Genomic DNA, 20,014 nt, shown 5'->3' on the forward strand with positions numbered 1-20,014 from the left:
TAGGTAAATAAAATATTTACATTAAATTATTTCAAAGGTAGTTCGACACAAACGTATCTGACTATTCTCTATTCAGGTTAAGTTTCCATGAATAAGGTTATAAATATTTGATAACTGATTAGGTATTAGGAAAAACTATTATTACAAAACTAACAGTAAATAATAGAATAATTATGTATGTTTGTACTAATTACTTCTTAAAAATACTTACAGATGTTCGTCCAGCGGAAATCTAAAAAAATGAATGTCTTTGTTTTCCTTTTTACATGCCCGATAGGCATTTTTACACTTATGATAGGAACAGTTCATGTTTATTTCACAAATAAACGTTCCTAACACTCACTTTAAACTAAACACACGTAAATAAACAACAATAAACAAGAAAATCAAATCAAGTAAATAATAACGCACATTCACATTTGCAATTGCGGTGTTGCTGTGGAAAGTAACACGGAAAGATCTCCTATTCGACAATACACGAATAGTGATGCAAAGCGGCCGAAGATGACCGAAGTGTTCTTTTCTTACATGGATTTCGTCTTAGCATCCCGGGGTTTTAACTGGGATGCATCTCCTTCTTTGTCCTACAATGTATTTCCCTCTCTTTCACTGTCGCATATGGTTGTAATATGTGCTTTTACGTTTTTTTTTGGTAATACTCTTTCTCATTCAAATAAATATAAATATCATAGTCGGACCTAAAAGTTTCAGTCTATAAAGATCCTATCACAAACTGAAATTAAATAGCAAAAAAGACCTAATGAATTTTTTGGTTTATAGGAATTTGTAGTCGCACTGTTATATTCGAAAATTCCATAAAAATGCTTTTCCTTATAATTTTGTTTTTGATACATTTTGCAATTAATATCACTTTATGAGTATACTGAGCGCCTCACAGGAAGTGCACAAATTTTAAAGAGGTGAAAAATTTCTCAGCACAAAAGTGTAAACAGTGTTCCAGGACTTATAAAAAAATTCAAAAATTGAGTAATGAGTTAAAACAATGTCAGTACTTCATATAAACTTTTGTCATACGAACACTCTTTATGAGATTTCAAATGTTACAATTTTATTGGTAGCATATTGCAACACCCAGTCTGTTCATAATATAAAGAATTATTATTTTTTTCGTCATCGATTCTACTGATGTATTTTTCTGGAGAACTCTTTGTTATATTTATTATCTCATGTCTTGTTATTTTGTGATAGAGAATGAAAATTAAACTCTAAACAAAAAAAACATCCATTAGTACCTAATTCATGTTTATGCCTTTGCAAAATGCGTATATTACAGAGCGTTATTTGCTCTTAAGGATGAGGAGCAAGTCTAAAAATGCCTCTATAATGTACAAACTAAATCTATACAGAGTAGTGGAAAATGAACCCACTGTACAAATATAACCTCTACTCAAAGTATACCCTGTGTATATACAGTATGTCCACGGTTAGAGTGGAAAAGGAGGAAAATATTTATACGTTTCATTTTAAAACAAACTGCCTTTTCAATCAATTGGCATGAAGAAACTGTCACTATTACTCAGAAGTCATTTTTTTATTCCGCATTTTAAGGACAAGCAAGAATTTTAAATAAGAATGTTTTTTTCTCGTAAAATGACAATAAAAATGTTTTACTGTGCGTTTCTGTTAAAGTAGGCCAATTCATACACAAATTGAAATTATAATATAAATTTCAATTCCAAGCAACGTTTCTTAACAACATATTTCTGTACTCTTAAAAACAAAGGCAGTTTACTCCTGAACGATTTTTATATTTGTTTTGTTAACTTTATGCATATGTATAATATATATTTTTAAATATTATGTATCTCTTTGTATCAATAATTCTACCTGTACTATTTAATTTTACCTGTTGCGTAGGTACTTTTTTAAAAAATAAATAAAATACCCAAAAATGTATATTCATTTTACTTGTTTTTACTATATAATAAAAATTACACTAATACATCTATGACAACTTTATATCATGTCTCGACAAATGCTTGTTAAAGCTGGTTGTCCACTTTGTACGGAAATCGCACAAAATGCATTTATACACTTTCACTTCTGACAACTCCTTGTGTTTTACCACATGCATCTTGATGCGCCATTTGTGTATTGTTTTATAGTCGCACATCTCGCATTGGTATTGCTTTTTATGCGCCAACAGATGCCTAAGCAGGACACCATGTGACTTTGATCGAAAAGAACACTTACTGCATTTGTACAGATCCGAATCAGATACACTAAGGTGTCTCAAATTGTGTTGCTTTAAATACTCGGTGTGTCGTGATCTATAGGTGCATTTATCGCAAAAGTACCAGTTCGTGTTCGAGGAACTGTCATGGGACGACATGTGTAGCGTAAGCCTGTGGAAGTACTTTGTTAGATAATCGCAAATATTACATTTGAACATGTTCGAATTGAATGGATCTTTATGTGTGGCAGTAATATGCTCTCGGAGATTAATTTCGTTTTCGTATTTAAAATCGCAAGCCCCACATTTCTGTTTTTTGTTTTCCACATTGCTTTTCTGCTCTGTTACAGCGTCAAGGGCTTCAAATTGGTGGTGCAACACATCTGTGTGACTTTTATGCTGTGCTTTGTGCATTACAAGTTTATGTAAATACTCGGTAATATAACTGCAGAGATCACATTTGAATAAGTTCGAGTTGGACGGGTCCTTATGAGTCGCAGTTATGTGCTCTCTAAGGTCAAATTTATCTTTACAAGCAGAATGGCATAGGCAACATTTCCAGGGATTTTGTGAAGAATTAGACCTCAAAGTATTAATTTGAACTTTAGAAATAATTTCTGTTAATAATGTGTGGTTTTTCACTTCTTCATCTTCATGAGATTCGCTTAATTCTTTCAGATGTTCCAAACTGAAAAATGTTTTGCTTAAGATTACATCAATTTTTATTTAAATTAATATCAAAGTTAAAGCATTGAGAGAAGCCTATAAAAATATAGGTTACCAATTTACTCTTACCTTTCTTGTTCATTTTCTTCGATTTTGATTTCAATATTCTCATTTCTCACTGTCCCATTTTCCTCCTGTTCATAAGTTTCAAATTTTACATCAATTTCTGCTTTAATCAACTCTGTCAGTTCTTCTCGTTCGTCTTTCTCAGATTTTATTTCAATTTGAACTTCCTCAATTTTATTATCTGAATCAAATGGTGCTATAAATTGCCAGTCCATAATTTTGCTTTCAACTTCTTTATTCAAAGAACTTTGAAATCTGGTGACTTATTTAAAAAAAATTGGCATTTCACTATCAGGCAGTCAGCAACTTTTTTTCTGTTTATGTTAATGAATAACAGATTTTCGCACTACTCTTAATCCTCACGATTACGATTTTTAAAATACAAAGTTTTAATTACTGAGTCTTATACCAGGTGTTCAGAAAGGCTGGGGGATATTTGTATCTGTGCTGTCCATGTAACGGAGTGGTTGGAAAGGGAGCGTAAGGATGGGCTGTTGCTCTGCTCTTTGGAGATTTAGGAACCATGGAAGAGTACCCGGGAGACCACCGCGCTATTATCGCAATGGTGATTTGATCAACGTTTATATAGTGCAGAATTTAATGTACGGACTGCACCGAAGGACAATACCATGGATTCGAATGTTTGAGAATACCGGTTCGAGTGTAAAAATTCACAATCAAGGTCGCCCCGCTCTGTTCAAACCCAACACACGACTGAAGATGTGAGAGTTTCAGTGCGTCAAAATCCGTCTGTATCAGTTTGCAAACGCAATCAAAGACTTAATATTAAAAAATCGTCGTTGCACAAGATTCTGCAGCAAGATTTACATCTTAGAGCCTACAAAATTCAGCTCGTTCAAGAATTGGACCTTATTTTTTTTAAGATAGGTGAGGGCGAGCTCTTACGGTAAACAGTGAACGGTATTGTGACATGTTGAGGAACTTTTTGGCTCCACAACTGCAGGAGTTTGAAGGTTTTAATGTGGAAACATGGTTTCAACAATATGGGGCCACTTGCCACACATCCAACCAATAGCTTACGGTTGTCAATGAACCGGAAAAGTGATCTTTCGTCGAGGCACCATCAACTGGCCTCCGAGAAACCCCCGATCTTACACCCCTTAATTATTTCTTGTAGGGATACCTTATACAGAAAGTGTATACAAACAAACCACGAACTCTACTGCAATTGAAGCACAACATCCGCACCGAAATGGCTGCCGTTTCCAGAGAGATGTGTACACGTGCGGCGTCTAATTTCCGGTTTAGGTTAAAGGAGTGCCAGCAGCGCGAGGGTCAACAAAACTTTCTCTATAAATTAAACCAGACAGACGGGTGAAGGCGGCCTTGGGTGAGTTGGCTCAGGAAAACTGGGCCAAGCACTTGGATTAGTTGGTCCCACAAGACAACAGCTTCTAGAAAACGCAGATGGCCCTGCGACTGCCCGTACAACGCAGAATTCCCCCATTCCATGGCAGCAGGGGGGTGGTATACACGAACAAGGAAAAGGCCGAGGCTTTCGCCGACAGCCTGGAACTGCAATGTAGACTGCCCCAGCTACCCGACGAGGATGAGGAATTGGCGGTCCGACGTGTTGACAGAGCTAGACAATGACACGCGGCAAAAGCCATTTAAAGTCAATTCAGGCTGTGGAGAACGTAGCTCTACGCACGGCCACCGCCTCGCCCTGGTTCGTAAGAAACACAGACATTCTACGCGACTTACAATACAGGAACGCTATCCAGACAACACGAATAAACGCCAAAAAGCGCTTTGACATGGCCGCGAGACACGATAACCCCCTCCTCAGGAAAGCTGTTGACTACATACCCCCCTAACCCTTTTAAGTTACAGGAACAGCCAGGTCCAAGAATGCAAGAAGAGACAAATGACAAAAACCTGTCCCCACGAGTAAATCCACGCTAGCCTAACGTTCCCCGCACCAGTCCACCGAGTCATTTGGCTTAATTTTTTTTGAAATTTAGGGCCCCACTTTGGGGGCCAATAACTCTTCAAGGATGCAACTTTGTATATAGGTAAGTTTGGTTAAATTAAAATATTTTGGACACCCATAGATGCACCTGCCCTGTGTCGGTTTTTATGTGGGACTCCCTGTATATACCGGGTGGGGCATTTATCTTGATACAAAATAATATCTCGGTTGGACTCGGATTATTTTGAAAAAAGTTTCAGACAAAAATTGAGGGGCACTGAGGGGGGCCATTGAAAGGTCCATATTACGACTTCCAGTCTAGACCGGAAGTGGTGTTTTTAGACCAGAAGTTGATTTTTTTAATGGAAACACCCATTTTTTACCATGGATTTCGATTGTAAAACAAAAAAAAAAATATTTTTCTTATTATTTCTTTGCTGATTTAACCCATATTTTAGACATAAATGGCCATAAAAAACAATAATCTTGAGACAACAGAGTATCTTGTTGGGATCACTTTTTTTTTAAATGTAAAAGGTCCACTTCCGGTCTAGACCTTTCAATGGCCTTCTTTCTGCAGCTTTTTTCAAAATAATCGAGTCCAACCGAAACATTATTTTGTCTCAAGATAAATGCCCCACCCGGTATATGTTTCTCATAATATCAAAAAATTAAAACCTATAAATCTTCTGTATATTAAGATTGAATAGAGTTTGAGGATTTATTTGTACTATTCAAAAACTTAAAGAAAGGTTACAAACATCTATATCAGCTTTTTATCAATGTATAGTTTGTACCTTGCATTCCTAATCAAAATTGGCCACCTAGTATATGTGCAGGCATGCTTATTTCAACAAATAGAATGAAATTTTGACAAAATAAAGTTCTTTTTTCTTCTCAAATATTGTTTTTCAAGACGTAAGTAATGATAATAAGGTCCCATATCTGTATTTGGGTTATTATACACATTTAAGTTAAACTAATTATTACCATCAAATCTGTAAAATAATCAAAACGTGAGATCTATAATAGACCTGAATTTTTTATGCACAATTAAAAATCTAATATAAATAATGTTGCCTATTTAAATTTTATACAGAGCGTTATCACTTGTAGCACATTATCGATAATAAACAATTTTTTCAGACATTGGTTGTTTTAAACCTTAAATTTATGATTTATATTAGCCTATTGTACTGGTGACCTATTTTGAATATGATTGAAAAATAAGTGCTAGAAGGAAAAAAAATAATATAATAATTTTTTCTCATTATGAAATTACATGGTATTAAACAATATATGTACTGGAAAATAGTTGAAAATCAATGAAACTGTTCTGAAATAATAANAAGGGTTTTTTGGCGAGCCAAACCACATCAAACCCGGTTAGCTCGAGTTTGATTGTGTTAAGAGTTTGAGTTAACATTTGACAGAACTCGCAAAAATTCTTTTGGTTTGGATATCTAATCAATAATAAAATCGTAACCTATAATCTATGATAGTGCTCGTAGCTCAAGTTGTTTGATTATTTCTTATATACTATAATTGTTATTCCTAATCTGAAATGCACATCCATGAAATAACGTTAATGTATAGATGGTTATTAAATCAAAATGGGTTTACCTTTTCACAAATATCTATTCCCACGTAAATGTATCGTCAAAAAGGAAGTTAATAAAGATCTATACAGTACAATATAGAATATGCATATCTACGATTAAAGTTATTTGGATCCTCGATTACTATTTTTTTATTATCAATTTTAAATATTTACTTTGTATTTTTTGCAAAGTTAATCCATTATCAATTTTTTTTATTTACAACTTATACCTATCCAAACCTCTAAAAAAACGAAGTAGTGACTAGGTACGATGGTACGAAACAGAAAATAAATAAACAAAGATAGAAATATTAACTTAATATCCAAACCAACCCACAAGTCCGGTTTGATGGTTAGGCAAACTCTGCCAAACCGGGTTAACTACATTTCTCGCCAAAACGTCAAACCTCAACAAACTATAGTTAACCGGGTTAGCGGTTTTCTCGCCAAAAAACCCTTATAGATATTAAATCATTAATAAAATAAACTGAGTAAAAATAGTTCTAACTAAATTAGGAATATATTTATCTTATATATACCTATAACAATAGGTACCTATAACTCATCCCATGACTTGTGCAATAAAATATTACCACAAAGAACTTATGTAGTAATTTTGTAGTAGTTGTACTTAGTTTTAGTTAGTATATTACTCTGTAAACAATATTTTAAGTTGTATAGATGTAAAATAAGGTGTCCTTATTTTCTATGTTATTGAAATATGTAAGTATCTGGAAGGACATGCAGGAATATGTAGATAAACCAAGTATTAAATAAGTACTTACCTAGTAAATTGTATTTACGGAATAAACGTTTCTAAAAAAACGAATTGAATTAACAAATTGCAAATTTATCTACGCGTGCAACACTATATATGTAAATAAGATGCAGAAAGAGTGGTGTGGGCTGATCGCATATTATTCAAAATTATATACATTATCACTTGATTTTCCATATTATCCTGTTATGAGGTTATGGTACTCTTAACAAAACAAAAATTAGCTGTAGGTAAAACCAATTTCGATATGGCTGCTGTCATTGAAAACTGATCATCTTTTATTAGACACATATAGATGGCAATACCAGAAAATCGCTTAAAATCGAAAGAAATTCATAGAAAGAAAAAGTATTTATCTAAAATGATATATTATATTGAAAATATATAAAAAGAATAAATATGTAATCCTCATCTAACAGTTACAATTAATTTTAGAAAGTAAAAAAAATATATCAAAGTAGAGTTGTTTCAAAATCTTATGAGCTTTGACCTTGATATGCGTAGAAACATAATTCCGGCCGTCGCCTAAATTATTCTACGTCCTAAAAACATGACATCCATTATTCACAGTCTATCTCGAGCTCTCGTAGCGTAAACAAGCCTTTGCTCCGATTACAAATATCATAATAAAATACTCTATTCTTTATTATTTTAATTTAAGCAATAAAAATATATATAACGAACGTTCGCCAGTTGACTTTATTGATGCCCGAGCGCCTTAGTTCATTTCTGGTTGTAATGAGACACGTGGTCTAATTCTGAGTCAATGTTTACACAACGTGCTTATTAGAAGAATTATGTGGATCACCACAAGATCTTTATACAATACCCTTTTACTGATCTTGGATACACCACGCCTTTCGCGGCTCATGAAATTTTGAAACTACTCTACACTTCGCGCCATTATTCCATGGCTAGAAATTGGCCTCAATAATTTGGGATCGAGGGGGATTATCCCTCTTTATCCTGGCACATATCGTGTAGCCTTCGTAGGTGGGCCCCATCCGTCGTCTACCCCGACCGCAAAATGCGGCCGGTGTGTGCACTTTGTGGGACCTCCTTTTGTCCTGGCTGGGCCCCGCCGGCTAGGGCCCTTTCTTCTGGCGCTCTTCTTGCTTCGCCGGCTCGTCTGTGTAAACCCCGGGAGTGGTGTCAAGTTTATGTGTGGTATGGTTGGGTAGGGTAGTGCGGCTATGCGGCCTGGGATGCGCTTTGCTAAGGTGGCCCTTAGGCTAGCGCGGGAGGGGAGGGGTAAGGAGGGTATGGAGTGGGTGTGTGTGCGTGTGTGTGTTGTTGTCTTCGTTTCTTGATCCTGGCGGTCTCTGAAACAGAAAAGGCTAGCGGGCAGAGGGGGGATGTCGTTGGGATGGTCACCCAGGGTCAAAAAGTTGGTGTCTAGGTCTTTTGTGTTTGTCGGTCACGTCGGGTACGTAGCCAACGGATTGCCTGAGGAGGGGATTGTCACGTCTAGCGACTACGTCAAACCGTTTCTCCGCGTTTTGTCTTATTGTCTGTGTAAAGTACACTTGACCTTCACAATAGATGGGTAAAATTTGTACAGGTAGAGAGAAAAATAACATGAAGATAACTATTTATAATGAATGATAATGATAAATGAAATAATTGTAATAAATGATATAATTCAAGGTCAAAAGTTTATTATAGTGTTCGCCCGTACTTTTGATCCCCGCCTAAGTGCCACAGTCACTTGATCACATGCTTCGACATGGCGTTCTACGTGGGGCTCGAACCTCCGGTTCGATGTCTCCGCCTCGAGCCCATGTTGCAAATCCAAATTTCTTAGGCAATAACGATCATCTTACACGACAATGTAATAATACAATATTTTTCTTAAAATAACTATTTTTTCAAAACTTAAAATACAACAGCTTTCATCGCAACCAGTGAAATGTATACACACTGGAACGGATATATATAATGTTCATGAGGTAAATTTTTACGCTATGCAATTGAGGGTTGCTTTTGCTGTACAGCAAGAAATAAACGCTCTCTCAACGGTAATAATAATAAAGAATTTTATTGAAAACTAATGATAGTACAGGCATTACAGTAGGATCACCCGCAAAAACTGACGGTAAGAATATTCCATGATAAAAAGGTGTGGATCGTGTTGGTGAATCAGATTATGGTTCGTGCCGCAAAAAATAAGTCAGCGTTAATTTTTTATAAGCAAAAAACAGGTGAAAATCAGGTTTTATTAATTTTTAATACAGAACTTCTGCATTTAAAACAATGTAATTTCTATAAGATATCGGCGCTAAAAAGCCCTTTAATTTGAATGGTCGCACGTCAAAATCGAATAAATAGTTATTGAGTTATTGCAAAAAAACCACTAAAATAAGCCATTTGTTAATTATTTAATAGCTTTAACAATTTGCAAAATATCAATTTCTACCATTGCCTAAACTAAGCGTTTCGAAGGGATAAAATTACGTTTCAAATTTGGAAGAAAAATATTGAAAACTTTTTATGCAATAGCAATTGTTATTAAAAATGGGACTTTTTTTTAAAATAATTTCTATCGATTGGGGGTGTCGCGCAGCATTCAGCAAGGGCTCGTTCTTTTCGTGAAGTGTTCTCTAGTTTCATACAGACCCGTTTACCTGATCATTTTTTCAATTTAAATTGTTTAAATATCGCTCCAAACTAATTGCTATAAATGGCTTAATTAATAAATGGAATAGCTCCCGTTGTAAACGCGATCGTTATTGTTTGGCAATATTTTCTTAAAGCTTGAATTTTTTGACGAATTTACAAAAAAAAANATAGAACTTTAGGTATTATTAGTAAAATTCCTATAAAAGATAATGTAACGAAGAGTGATACAAATTCCTATCGCATATAGGTATCTTTTTTTTGTATGCCCCTGACACAAACTCATGGCGATTTCCATTGACACATTGAGTGCGTACCGAGTATAATTCCATCTTTTATTATCCCTGTACTGTGGTGTACTCTACAGCCTGGATTGACTTTAAACGGCTTTTTTTGAATTAATCGCTAATAATACTACTATTCAGGGGGAATCACCAATATGCGGCCACACATCACAATTATAGGCTGCACTTTCCATAGCAAGTTGAGACATCTCATACTAAGTATGGATTATTTTATGTGAAACTTAACTTTGTACATATCAAAATATCTCGTCCCTGAAAGCAATGGTGATAACTTCGAACGTGTTTTTCATTTTTGTTCTCTTTTGTTGTTTTTACTTGTTTAAGTTCTATATCGTCTTAAAAGGAAAGCTGAAACTTTAAAAATACCCTGTTTACCTGATATATAGAATTCATTGTTTCTTGGAATATCACCGTTCAATAAATTGCTTTCAAAAGTTTGCACATCGTTTATTACAAAATTAAATTAAAACCAGTTTTAATGAAATAACACATAGGCATCCGACAGATTTTTCGACAAAGTTTTTTTTACTCCAAGTATTTATTTCCACTAATTTCCTTTAGCGGTTTTTCTCAATATCCGAGGTTTGAATTTCTTTTTTCTGGATGCAGTACTAGAAGTAACAGTTTCCACATCTGAATCTGCCATGGCAGGAGGACAACAAATAATGTCGACCTGAATTCCGATACTGCATGTCTGTATTAAATCTTTCGGACATACTTGCACTCCTATACTACGTTTGTTAATGGTTACGGATGAACGCTGGTCTTTAGTTAGTTTTGCTTTTTTCAAAGCACGTTGTTGTGCCTCCTGTTGGCTACGTTTTATTTGGACTGGGGCCTTGAAGACACAGGATCCTGATGCTATCTATAAAAAATTAAATACGGTTATCTTAAAAAGTAACTGGCTGATTTTTATTACTTATGCATTTCGCAAAGACAAAACGAAATTGAATAAACATTAGTTATTTTATAGGTGCCGGAATAGTTAAACATTCTAATAAAAATATTGAGATAAAAAATTAAATTGTTTACTTATATATTTTTTCTAGAAATATGTGTTAATGTTTCATATGTACAATTGAAAGCTTGTCTCGGAAAGCAGCAGGTCTCATGATGTGAAATTTTTGTAATAAAAAAGATTGTAAAAAATATCAGATAAGAGAATGACAATAGCTTTGTTCCAAGTGCATTAGAATTAGTTTCCAACAGTCCGACGCATTTAATTCAAAACAATGAATTTTAAACCTTATGAAAGCATTATATCCATATGCGCATGCGTCTGACTGTTGGAAACTGTTTTGGATTCTACTAGGAACAAAGCTAATAAAACCTTTGTGGGATAATGTTGAAATTTAATTTAATTTTGGTGTTGTCAAATTTAATATCAAGTATCTCAAAATTGATGCAAGATTTGAATGTTGCGCCATCTGTGCGGTAAAGTGTTACCAACGAAAAAAAAAATATCAGCGTGACAACTGACAGTTCAGGGTTATTAAAAATGGAGCGCTACACGAAAGAACAATACGTTTTCATTGTTGTGCGATATATTAAAAATAATGTAGGTCTGGCAGCTAAATTCGCAATTTTCGTACAAAATATGGTCGGAATAGTGATTTAACTTCATCAACTGTAAAGAGATTAATTGAAAATTTCAGGGAAACTGAATTAATTAGTGATCTTACATACTCTGGCCGACCTTCAACAAGTCGTTCAACACAAAACAACGAAGCAGTTTGTGAGTGTTGTTTAGAGTCCAAGAACATCAATTCAGCACCGTGGTCAAAAATTGAACATTTTGAGGAGCTCTCTACAGCGGATTCTCATGAAAGATTTGCATCTTCATGCTTATAAAGTTCAGTTGACTCGAGAACTGAAGCCTACTGACTACGTAGAGCGAAGAGAGTTCGTTGAATGGATTATGGAATAAGTGAATGCTGATTTTTCGAACAAAATAATTTTTAGCGATGAGGCTCATTTTCATCTTGATGGTTTCGTTGATGTGACAATCGATGGCGTTCATTCACGAGTGATTGTTGAAAAAACAAATGCATCTACAACATGTCACTGTTTGGTGCGGATTCTGGACTGGATGTATCATCGGACCATTCTTCAAAATTACGGTTATTGTCTGACCAGACAATAACAGTTAATAGTGCTCGCTATCGCGACATGATAATTCAGATTTTTATGCCTAAATTCCAAGATATGGATGTAGACGACATGCGGTTTGGACAAGACGATGCCACATGCCATGCAGCCTGAGAAACAATTCAATTTCTGCATGAGTCATTTCGTGGTCGTGAAATTTCCCGTTTTGGTGATCAGAATTGGCCATCCAGAACATGCGATTTAACACCGTTGGACTTTTGGTTTTTTTGAAGTATAAGGTTTATGCCAACAAGCCCACGACCATCCACGCCTTGAAGGAGGAAATTGAACGCTGTATCAACAAAATTCAGCCGCATTCATGAAAACGGTAATGGAAAATTTCGACAGTAAAGCCGTGAAGGCCATATACCAGCTATGCTGTTCTATACATAATCCTATACTGCATACTTTATAAATCAGTAAAAAAATAACAATTTTTATTTAAAATCTTGTGTTTTCTGCCGGCGGGGACCAGCCAGGGCAAGAGGAGGTCCCGCAAAGCGCCTACACCGGCTATGCTTGTGGTCGGGGTAGACGATGGATGGGGTCCACCTTCACGAGGCTGCCTAGGCCTACAGCAATAAGGCAGGATAAAGGATAGTCTCCCTCGGTCCCAATTATCGTGGCCACGCTTAACGCCAAAAAATAACTGCATGGGAGAGATACATACGCCCTTTGTAGACCTGGCAGAAAGTGTTTAGAGGTGAATGGTGGTGTTTTTGAACATTTAATCAAAGAACGCTATGATTAATAGAATATCAACAAATTATTTTTTTATTGAAATGTACGTCATAACTTGAAAACAAATGAAAACCGCATAACATTTGAGTTTTTTCTTATTATTTTGACATATAGAATCCATACCTGGAGTTTGGTGCGATTCTCTCAATTCATCCTGTTTATATGGAAAACTGCCACTAGTAATGTATGTAGTTGTTAAATTGGATTTTCAAGATATCTATAATGTATTAAAGGTTTATTTTTGCAGAGTAGTTCAAAATCTCATGAGCCGCGAAATGCGCGAAAGGCGTGGCGTATCCGCATAATTCTTCTAATAAGCACGTTGTGAAAACATGGACTCAGAATTAGACCACGTGCCTCATTACAACCGGAAATGAACTATGGCGTTCGGGCATCAATAGTCAACTGGCGAACATTCGTTATATATATTTTTTTTGCTTAAATTAAAATAATAAAGAATAGGGCATTTTATTATGATATTTGTAATCGGATCAAAGGCTTGTTTTAGGCGACGCCGACGGTCGGAATTATGTTTCTGCGCATATCAAGGTCAAAGCTCATAAGATTTTGAAACAACTCTACCTATGTATCTACACAAAGATATTTGAAGATCTTCGGCAGACAGTGCATTTGGCTTCTAACTGTTTTGCGAAGAAGAAATAATCTATTTTCTTCAGAAAGCGAGTAATTTGCAACTTGCACATATCTTCGTAAATGCCTAGAAATAATTTATAACCTTATATAATCATGTAGTAAAAATATTAGAAATGTCTTTGAAGTCGATAATTAATGATCAACTAAAGTTTAGCAGACGAAATAATAAATGTTTTAAACGGGTCTTTGCTGACTCGCTAATTCGTGACATCATTTAGTGCTATCGGAAATAGTGAAGATGAACGACAGGGACAAGACGGCTCGAACAAGAGACTAGAGAAACGCTTATAATTAATTTGTAGCATTAAAAAATATATTTTTTGCCACACATTTTTTCAATTATCTTTATCCTTACCCTTATCACCAAAATGGATGTTCAAGATAATATGTTAAAGTTTGTTTCTGAATAAACAATATAACATACTTAAATATATTTAAATATATTCCACAGTGCATTTGATTTCTAATCGTTTCGCGAAAAAAAATTATATTTTACTCAGAAAGCGAGTAAACTTTTATTTATTATTTATTTTATTCTAGCTTATCACAGTGCACAAATTAACAGTCCACATAAGTCCAATTTTTTTTGAAACTATAATTTCTTCAAAATCACAAATATTACACCTACATAGAATTGATAATCCAAAAAAAAAACTGTAAAAAAAACTCACTTACACAGCGTCGATTATTTATTTAGCTTTTTTTTTAAATATATATTTCTAGTGAATTTTAATCTGATTCCGATTCAGACTCGGTGCCGCTACAATCGGCGAGGAGCGCCTCCATTTGTTCTTCCATATCTATATCCAATTGCCACAATTCCTTTTCCACTTCAAGAACATCGCTGATGGCTTTCTGCCACTGTTCTGCGCTTACCCGAGCAATAGCGTCAACAAGAACCTCACGAACTTCCTCAAATTGACAACTGGAATTTTTATTCGAAACCTCACTCTTTATTTGCGGCCAGATCGTCTTCAAAGGATTCAATTCGTAGTGATATGGCGGCAGCCTTAGTACGTTTTTGTTATTAGCTTTGGCCATTTCGTCCACGACGTATCGTTTCTCGAGCGGTTTAGCCTTCTTGACTAAATCTAACAGTTCTAGTTTCACCATATCCTCCTCAAACGCTATATTTTTACTCGACAGCCATTTCTGGATTTCGACCTTATGCATTGTCCCATTTGGGAATTCTTCCAACGGTCGGCTGTGACACGGCGCATTATGCAAGACTATGACTGCTTTGGCTTTTAATTTGGGCAGAATTTTAGGGAACCAGTCTTCAAATGCTGCTATTTTAATCTTTTTGTTTTGGTCTTCGACTACTTTAGATTCGAACATTAGGAGGCCATCTGCTAAGAATCCATCTTCGCTACAGATGTGTAAAACGGTGAAACTTTTGCCTTTAGAATCTTGTACGACGTAGATAGACATCTCGTCTAAATAGTAAATCGGTCTCTGCTCTTCACGGTACGCCTTGATTTGCGTCAAGTAGCGCCTCCTCCAAATAATTGTTTCATCCCTTTCCTTAATGAATTTGCACTGCCTTTTCCCTTTAATTCTACAACAAACCTATTAGGTTTTAGTATTTCAACGAAAGTAACTTACCGGAAGTTGATTTCATTCAGTACACGCATTAGAATGATGTTTGACAGAGGTGGTAGGTGTTCGTTTTCGCTCAGGACAGCTTGGATCTTTTCTACTGTGGGTTGTTCGTGTCTCAGGAAGAAGGAGTGGACGATACGTCTGATTTGGTTTCTATCGTTCTCTATGAAGTCTTCTAGTAGAGGCGTGTATTGGCGGTGCTTTTTAAATGGAGTAAAGCCGTGTTCTTTTGCTATATTAGTTTCGGTGTTCCTAGTTTGGGTTACGTTGAAACAGGCTTGAAATGTATCTTTACGACATCTCTTTGTGGATGGCGAGCCGTCAGCATCATCGACAGTACGCTTCAACTGAAAAAGGTGGTTACTAGTAAACGAAGAGAAGTCCGAAATTCGAACTGAATAATGTTTTACAACTAAATATTGATTTTATAAGATACTGGCCGGTCGTGCATAAATTCTGACTGCGGTATCGTTTTCAGTTCATCAAAATGCGTCGGAAATGATATGTCAGACCTTTGGGTTTGGACTTTTTTGTGTGCCTGTTATTATATTATTGTTATTAATTAAAATGACCAAAAATTATGAACCAAACTTTGACTAAGACTGTCTTTTATCGATTTTTGGCGTAAAAATGAGTAGCACTACCGGAGTCTACATATTCGCATTCCAGTTTCTTTCTGTGTGCCGCTGCAATTAATATTCAAATTTGGCGGCCAACATAAATGTTTTAAACAGGTGTTTGCTGACGCGCTAATTTGTGACGTCAATAGTGCGATCGAGAATTGAGAAATGAGTGACAGGCGCAGATCGACCCAACAGCAGTGGTGTGAAAATTTGTCTCTTGATAACCTTTTCTTTAAATTAAGAAATTTGACAACAATGCATAGCCCAGTTTATAGCCCGGCAGGATATGAAAAATACTAAGAAAAAATTTTAAAAAATAAGTTTTCACGTTGGAATTTGAAAAAATAACAAGTGTTTCTAAAGGTATAAGGTAGCCCCCGTATAAATATAACCCCCTCGAGGTTACACCCTGTGTATACAGGGTGTTGGTAAATAAGTGCGAAATATTTTAGGGGGTGGTTGCCGAAGTAATTTTGTGAAAAAACGTAGGTCGAAATATGTTTCGTTTCCAAGATATTTAAATTTTAATTTTTTATTTATTTTTATTTCAGTATTAAAAATGTTTGACTCGAAATTTGAAAAACGCTTTGAAGGGATAAATGTCCATTTTTTGGGGTGATCCGAATACTTCTACTTGCACCAGTGGCGTTCGTGCGACAATGCTACAACCTTTTTTAATAAAAAAAATGGTAGGCCACTGACTTTTTCACACTTTGGTCTTTTGAATATTTTTTTTGTAGGATGCATCATTTTTGAGGAAAAAAAATAAAACATTGCAAGTTGTGTATTTTTAATTTCTATTGGTACATTATCTAGTAGGTTGCTGTCAATATTTCTAAATAAAATACAGCCGTCAAATTTCGAGTCTATATCTTTAAAACTGTTTAAAATAATTAATAAAAATAAATAAAACAAAACAATCTGTATCTCGGAAAGGAAGCATATTTCGACCTACGTTTATATGAACTTTTTTTCACAAAATAACTTCGGCAACCATCCCCTAAAATATTTCGCACTTATTTACAAACACCTTATATAGAAATAAAGTTTTAAGAAAAAATATGAAGATAGAATATCAACATCAGAAATATTTCCAATATCCAACTTTTAAAACTTTTAATCATACATAACCTATCCATATTCCAAATTAGTATTAAAATTATTACAAATATTAAACAATTTTTCCAAAGTTCTATTCAAAATCCAATTTATTAACATCACTCAACACCCAACTTCCTAAGGCAAATACAAGTCACAAAAAGTTTCATTCAAAATACTTTCAAAAGCGAATCAGTTGAATACCGGCCGAAAAAATCCAGAATTGTAACGGAAGAGGAAATTGAGATTTTTAAAGCACCTGATAATAGATTTCTGCCAGAAAAAGTAAATCAAATTAATATAAATCGATCGATATAAATTAACTTTTCAGGTCATTTTAATAATCGGTGTTTGTGGAACTTTGAGAAGAGATGAACTACTAAAGATATCGATCGATGATACAGAAGACATAGATTCAATTATTATTATACGAATTCCCGATTTCAAAACTCATATTCGGAGATGTTTTCTGACTTCAAGTCCAGACCAAATGAAGATATAACGCAAATACTGTGCTTTACGTCCGGCAGTTACTACAAGCCGAAGATTTTTTGTGAATTATGTCAGGGAAAAATATGTTAACCAAGTGGCTGGATTCAATAAAATAAGGTGTGTGCCAAAAGAAATTGCAACTTATCTCATTTTGTCTCATCCAAAAACTTACACAGGGCATTGATTTAGACGCTTTTCCGCCAGTCTGTTAACCGACGCAGGGGCCGATATTACCACCATTAAACGATATGGGGGTGGCGTTCTAGTACGGTAGCGGAGACATATATAGAAGATGCTATACAAAATAAAATTTAAATCGCAAATAATTTGTTACAGTCTATGGAACTCGCCAATAACACAACGTGTGCAGTAAACTTAATTACAGCAACAGACTCATTGAACACCCAGAACTAAAAGCTACCATAACTGACAGCACTGGGATGGTATGTGACTGAGGGTCTGGCATAAATTTAACTCGCTGCAATATCGGCACTTGCAATTTACACGAGTGCAAAATAAATTATAATAGTTACCGTTTTGTATTGAAAATTGATATTAATATTTTGAAATTGAATATTGAACTGAATTGAAATTGATATTACTTAAAATGTATATTGTTTAATTAATAAAATCATAAATAAGTTTTGAAAAAACGACAAATCATTTTGATATATGTTTTACCTTCTAGAACGAAAAAGACTTTGGCGTTCTAGAACATAAAAGTAATTTGCAGGCTAGGTGACAAAAAGGACTCATTTTGTCAACTGAAAATTTAACGAAAATGTCGGCTTTTGATGACAGTTTTTGAAGATATTTTTTAATAATATCTTAATGAATTCTAAAACCTAACAGTTTATTTTTATCTGTCAAAGTTGTTAAGCAGACCTAAAATGTAATTTCACATAGTCCTAATTTTGTTGTAGAAATATGAAGATTGCGATCACCATTTGAAATGAAACAGTTGTAGGGTACCAATAAGAAAAAAGAGAATAATAATGGATGCTCATTTGTTTCTTATATTTGCAGGGGAATACAAGGCATTACTGTGTATTAGTATGTATTATCAATGTTTATTAAACCTGTATCATCTGAAGAGATAATGAAGTTGGCTAGTAGATTAAAAAATAAGCATACAAGTGGTGATGATAACATCCCAACGAGTATTGTCAAATTATGTATTAAATAGATAGTTGAACCGCTTTGTTATATAATGAATAATTCTTTTAAATATGGTATATTTCCAGAACAATTAAAACTTTCGTTAATCAAACCATTATACAGTGCGTCCCAGAAGTAACGCAAAAAATTCATATTTTATTTTGTGTTGAGTTTTCACAAAAACGCTAAAATACGTCAATTAGTAAATAGGAATTGTCGTTTTGTCACGTTGGTTAAACCTTTTTTGCGCTATGTTTCATAAACCTATGACGTCATCGACATTTTTTTTAAATAGCACTACCTAATTTTTTAAGCATAAATAGATAGCCCTTTTGAAGAGAAATGCGTCGGTATAGGGTTTAGCCTACTTTAGTTTGACAGGTGCGAAAAAAAGCCAACGATTGGAATGAACATGGTTTGAATTAATTACAAAAGTAGGTATCACAAACTTATTCGCGAACAGTGCTATAGCAAAAAATGTGTTTTGGTTGATTGTAGGCACATGTTTTTATGTAGATTGGGTAGGTACACCCGATCACAGTGGCTATGTAGGCATTGTTCTGAAGACGACATTTAGCGAATGCAATAGTGCGTCATATCATTGTGACAGTTACAAATACCATAACTTTACATTACGATGGTGTTGTGTTTAAATGAGAAATAAAGAACTGAAATCCTAATTATGGTTGGATACGGAGATAGGATCCGTAGTTATGATGAAGTATGTCAATTATTCAATGCCAAGTATCAAGAACAACCAATACCTCCGTCTACAGTATGCAGATTAGTACCCAAATTTGAAGACGTTGGCCATGTTAGAAATCTGTCTAGATCTAGAAGGCCAACGACAGTGATAGAAAATGTTAGGCAAAATGTTATGTTTAGCTGTCACTGAAAATCAAAACACTGCCATTCGTCATATCCTCGAAAACGCCAACATATCAACACATAAAAACGTACCTACAGTCAACCAAAACACAAAACATCCCCAAATTTCCATTTTTTATTGTGGCACTGTTCTCCCATCAGTTTATGATACCTACTTTTATTGTTATTTTAAACCATGTCCATTCCAGTCATTGGCTTTTTTTCGCTCCTGTCAAAGTAAAGTAGGCCAAACCCTATATCGACGTATTTCCCTTCAAAAGGAATATCCATTTATGCTTAAAAAATTAGGTAGTGCTATTTAAAAAAAATGTCGATGACGTCATAGGTTTATGAAACATAGCGCAAAAAAGGTTTACGCAACGTGACAAAATGACAATTCTTATTTACTAATT

The 20,014-nt window shown here is 34.8% G+C and overlaps 2 protein-coding genes across 2 annotated transcripts in view; both read right to left on the minus strand.

Annotated features, from left to right (window-relative positions):
• Positions 1–1,923: 1,923 nt before the first annotated feature.
• On the minus strand, positions 1,924–3,268 carry LOC108907753 (zinc finger autosomal protein-like). The gene is made up of 2 exons (XM_018711547.2): positions 2,990–3,268; positions 1,924–2,882 (listed from the first exon to the last, which is right to left on the minus strand). The coding sequence occupies exons 1-2, from the start codon at positions 3,199–3,201 to the stop codon at positions 1,967–1,969; spliced, it is 1,128 nt and encodes a 375-aa protein (XP_018567063.1). The 5' UTR covers positions 3,202–3,268; the 3' UTR covers positions 1,924–1,966.
• Positions 3,269–14,308: 11,040 nt separating this feature from the next.
• LOC108907761 overlaps positions 14,309–20,014 on the minus strand; it is a 28,303-nt gene continuing 22,597 nt past the window's right edge. Inside the window, exons 5-6 of the mRNA XM_018711555.1 lie at positions 15,367–15,710; positions 14,309–15,319 (exon numbers count right to left, since the gene is read on the minus strand). Coding sequence (XP_018567071.1) covers positions 14,491–15,319; positions 15,367–15,710 — 1,173 coding nt within the window. The 3' untranslated portion in view covers positions 14,309–14,490. The remainder of the gene's footprint in view (positions 15,320–15,366; positions 15,711–20,014) is intronic.

Source organism: Anoplophora glabripennis, unplaced genomic scaffold (genome assembly GCF_000390285.2).
Source record: "Anoplophora glabripennis isolate ALB-LARVAE unplaced genomic scaffold, Agla_2.0 scaffold393, whole genome shotgun sequence".
NCBI classification, from domain to species: domain Eukaryota; kingdom Metazoa; phylum Arthropoda; class Insecta; order Coleoptera; family Cerambycidae; genus Anoplophora; species Anoplophora glabripennis.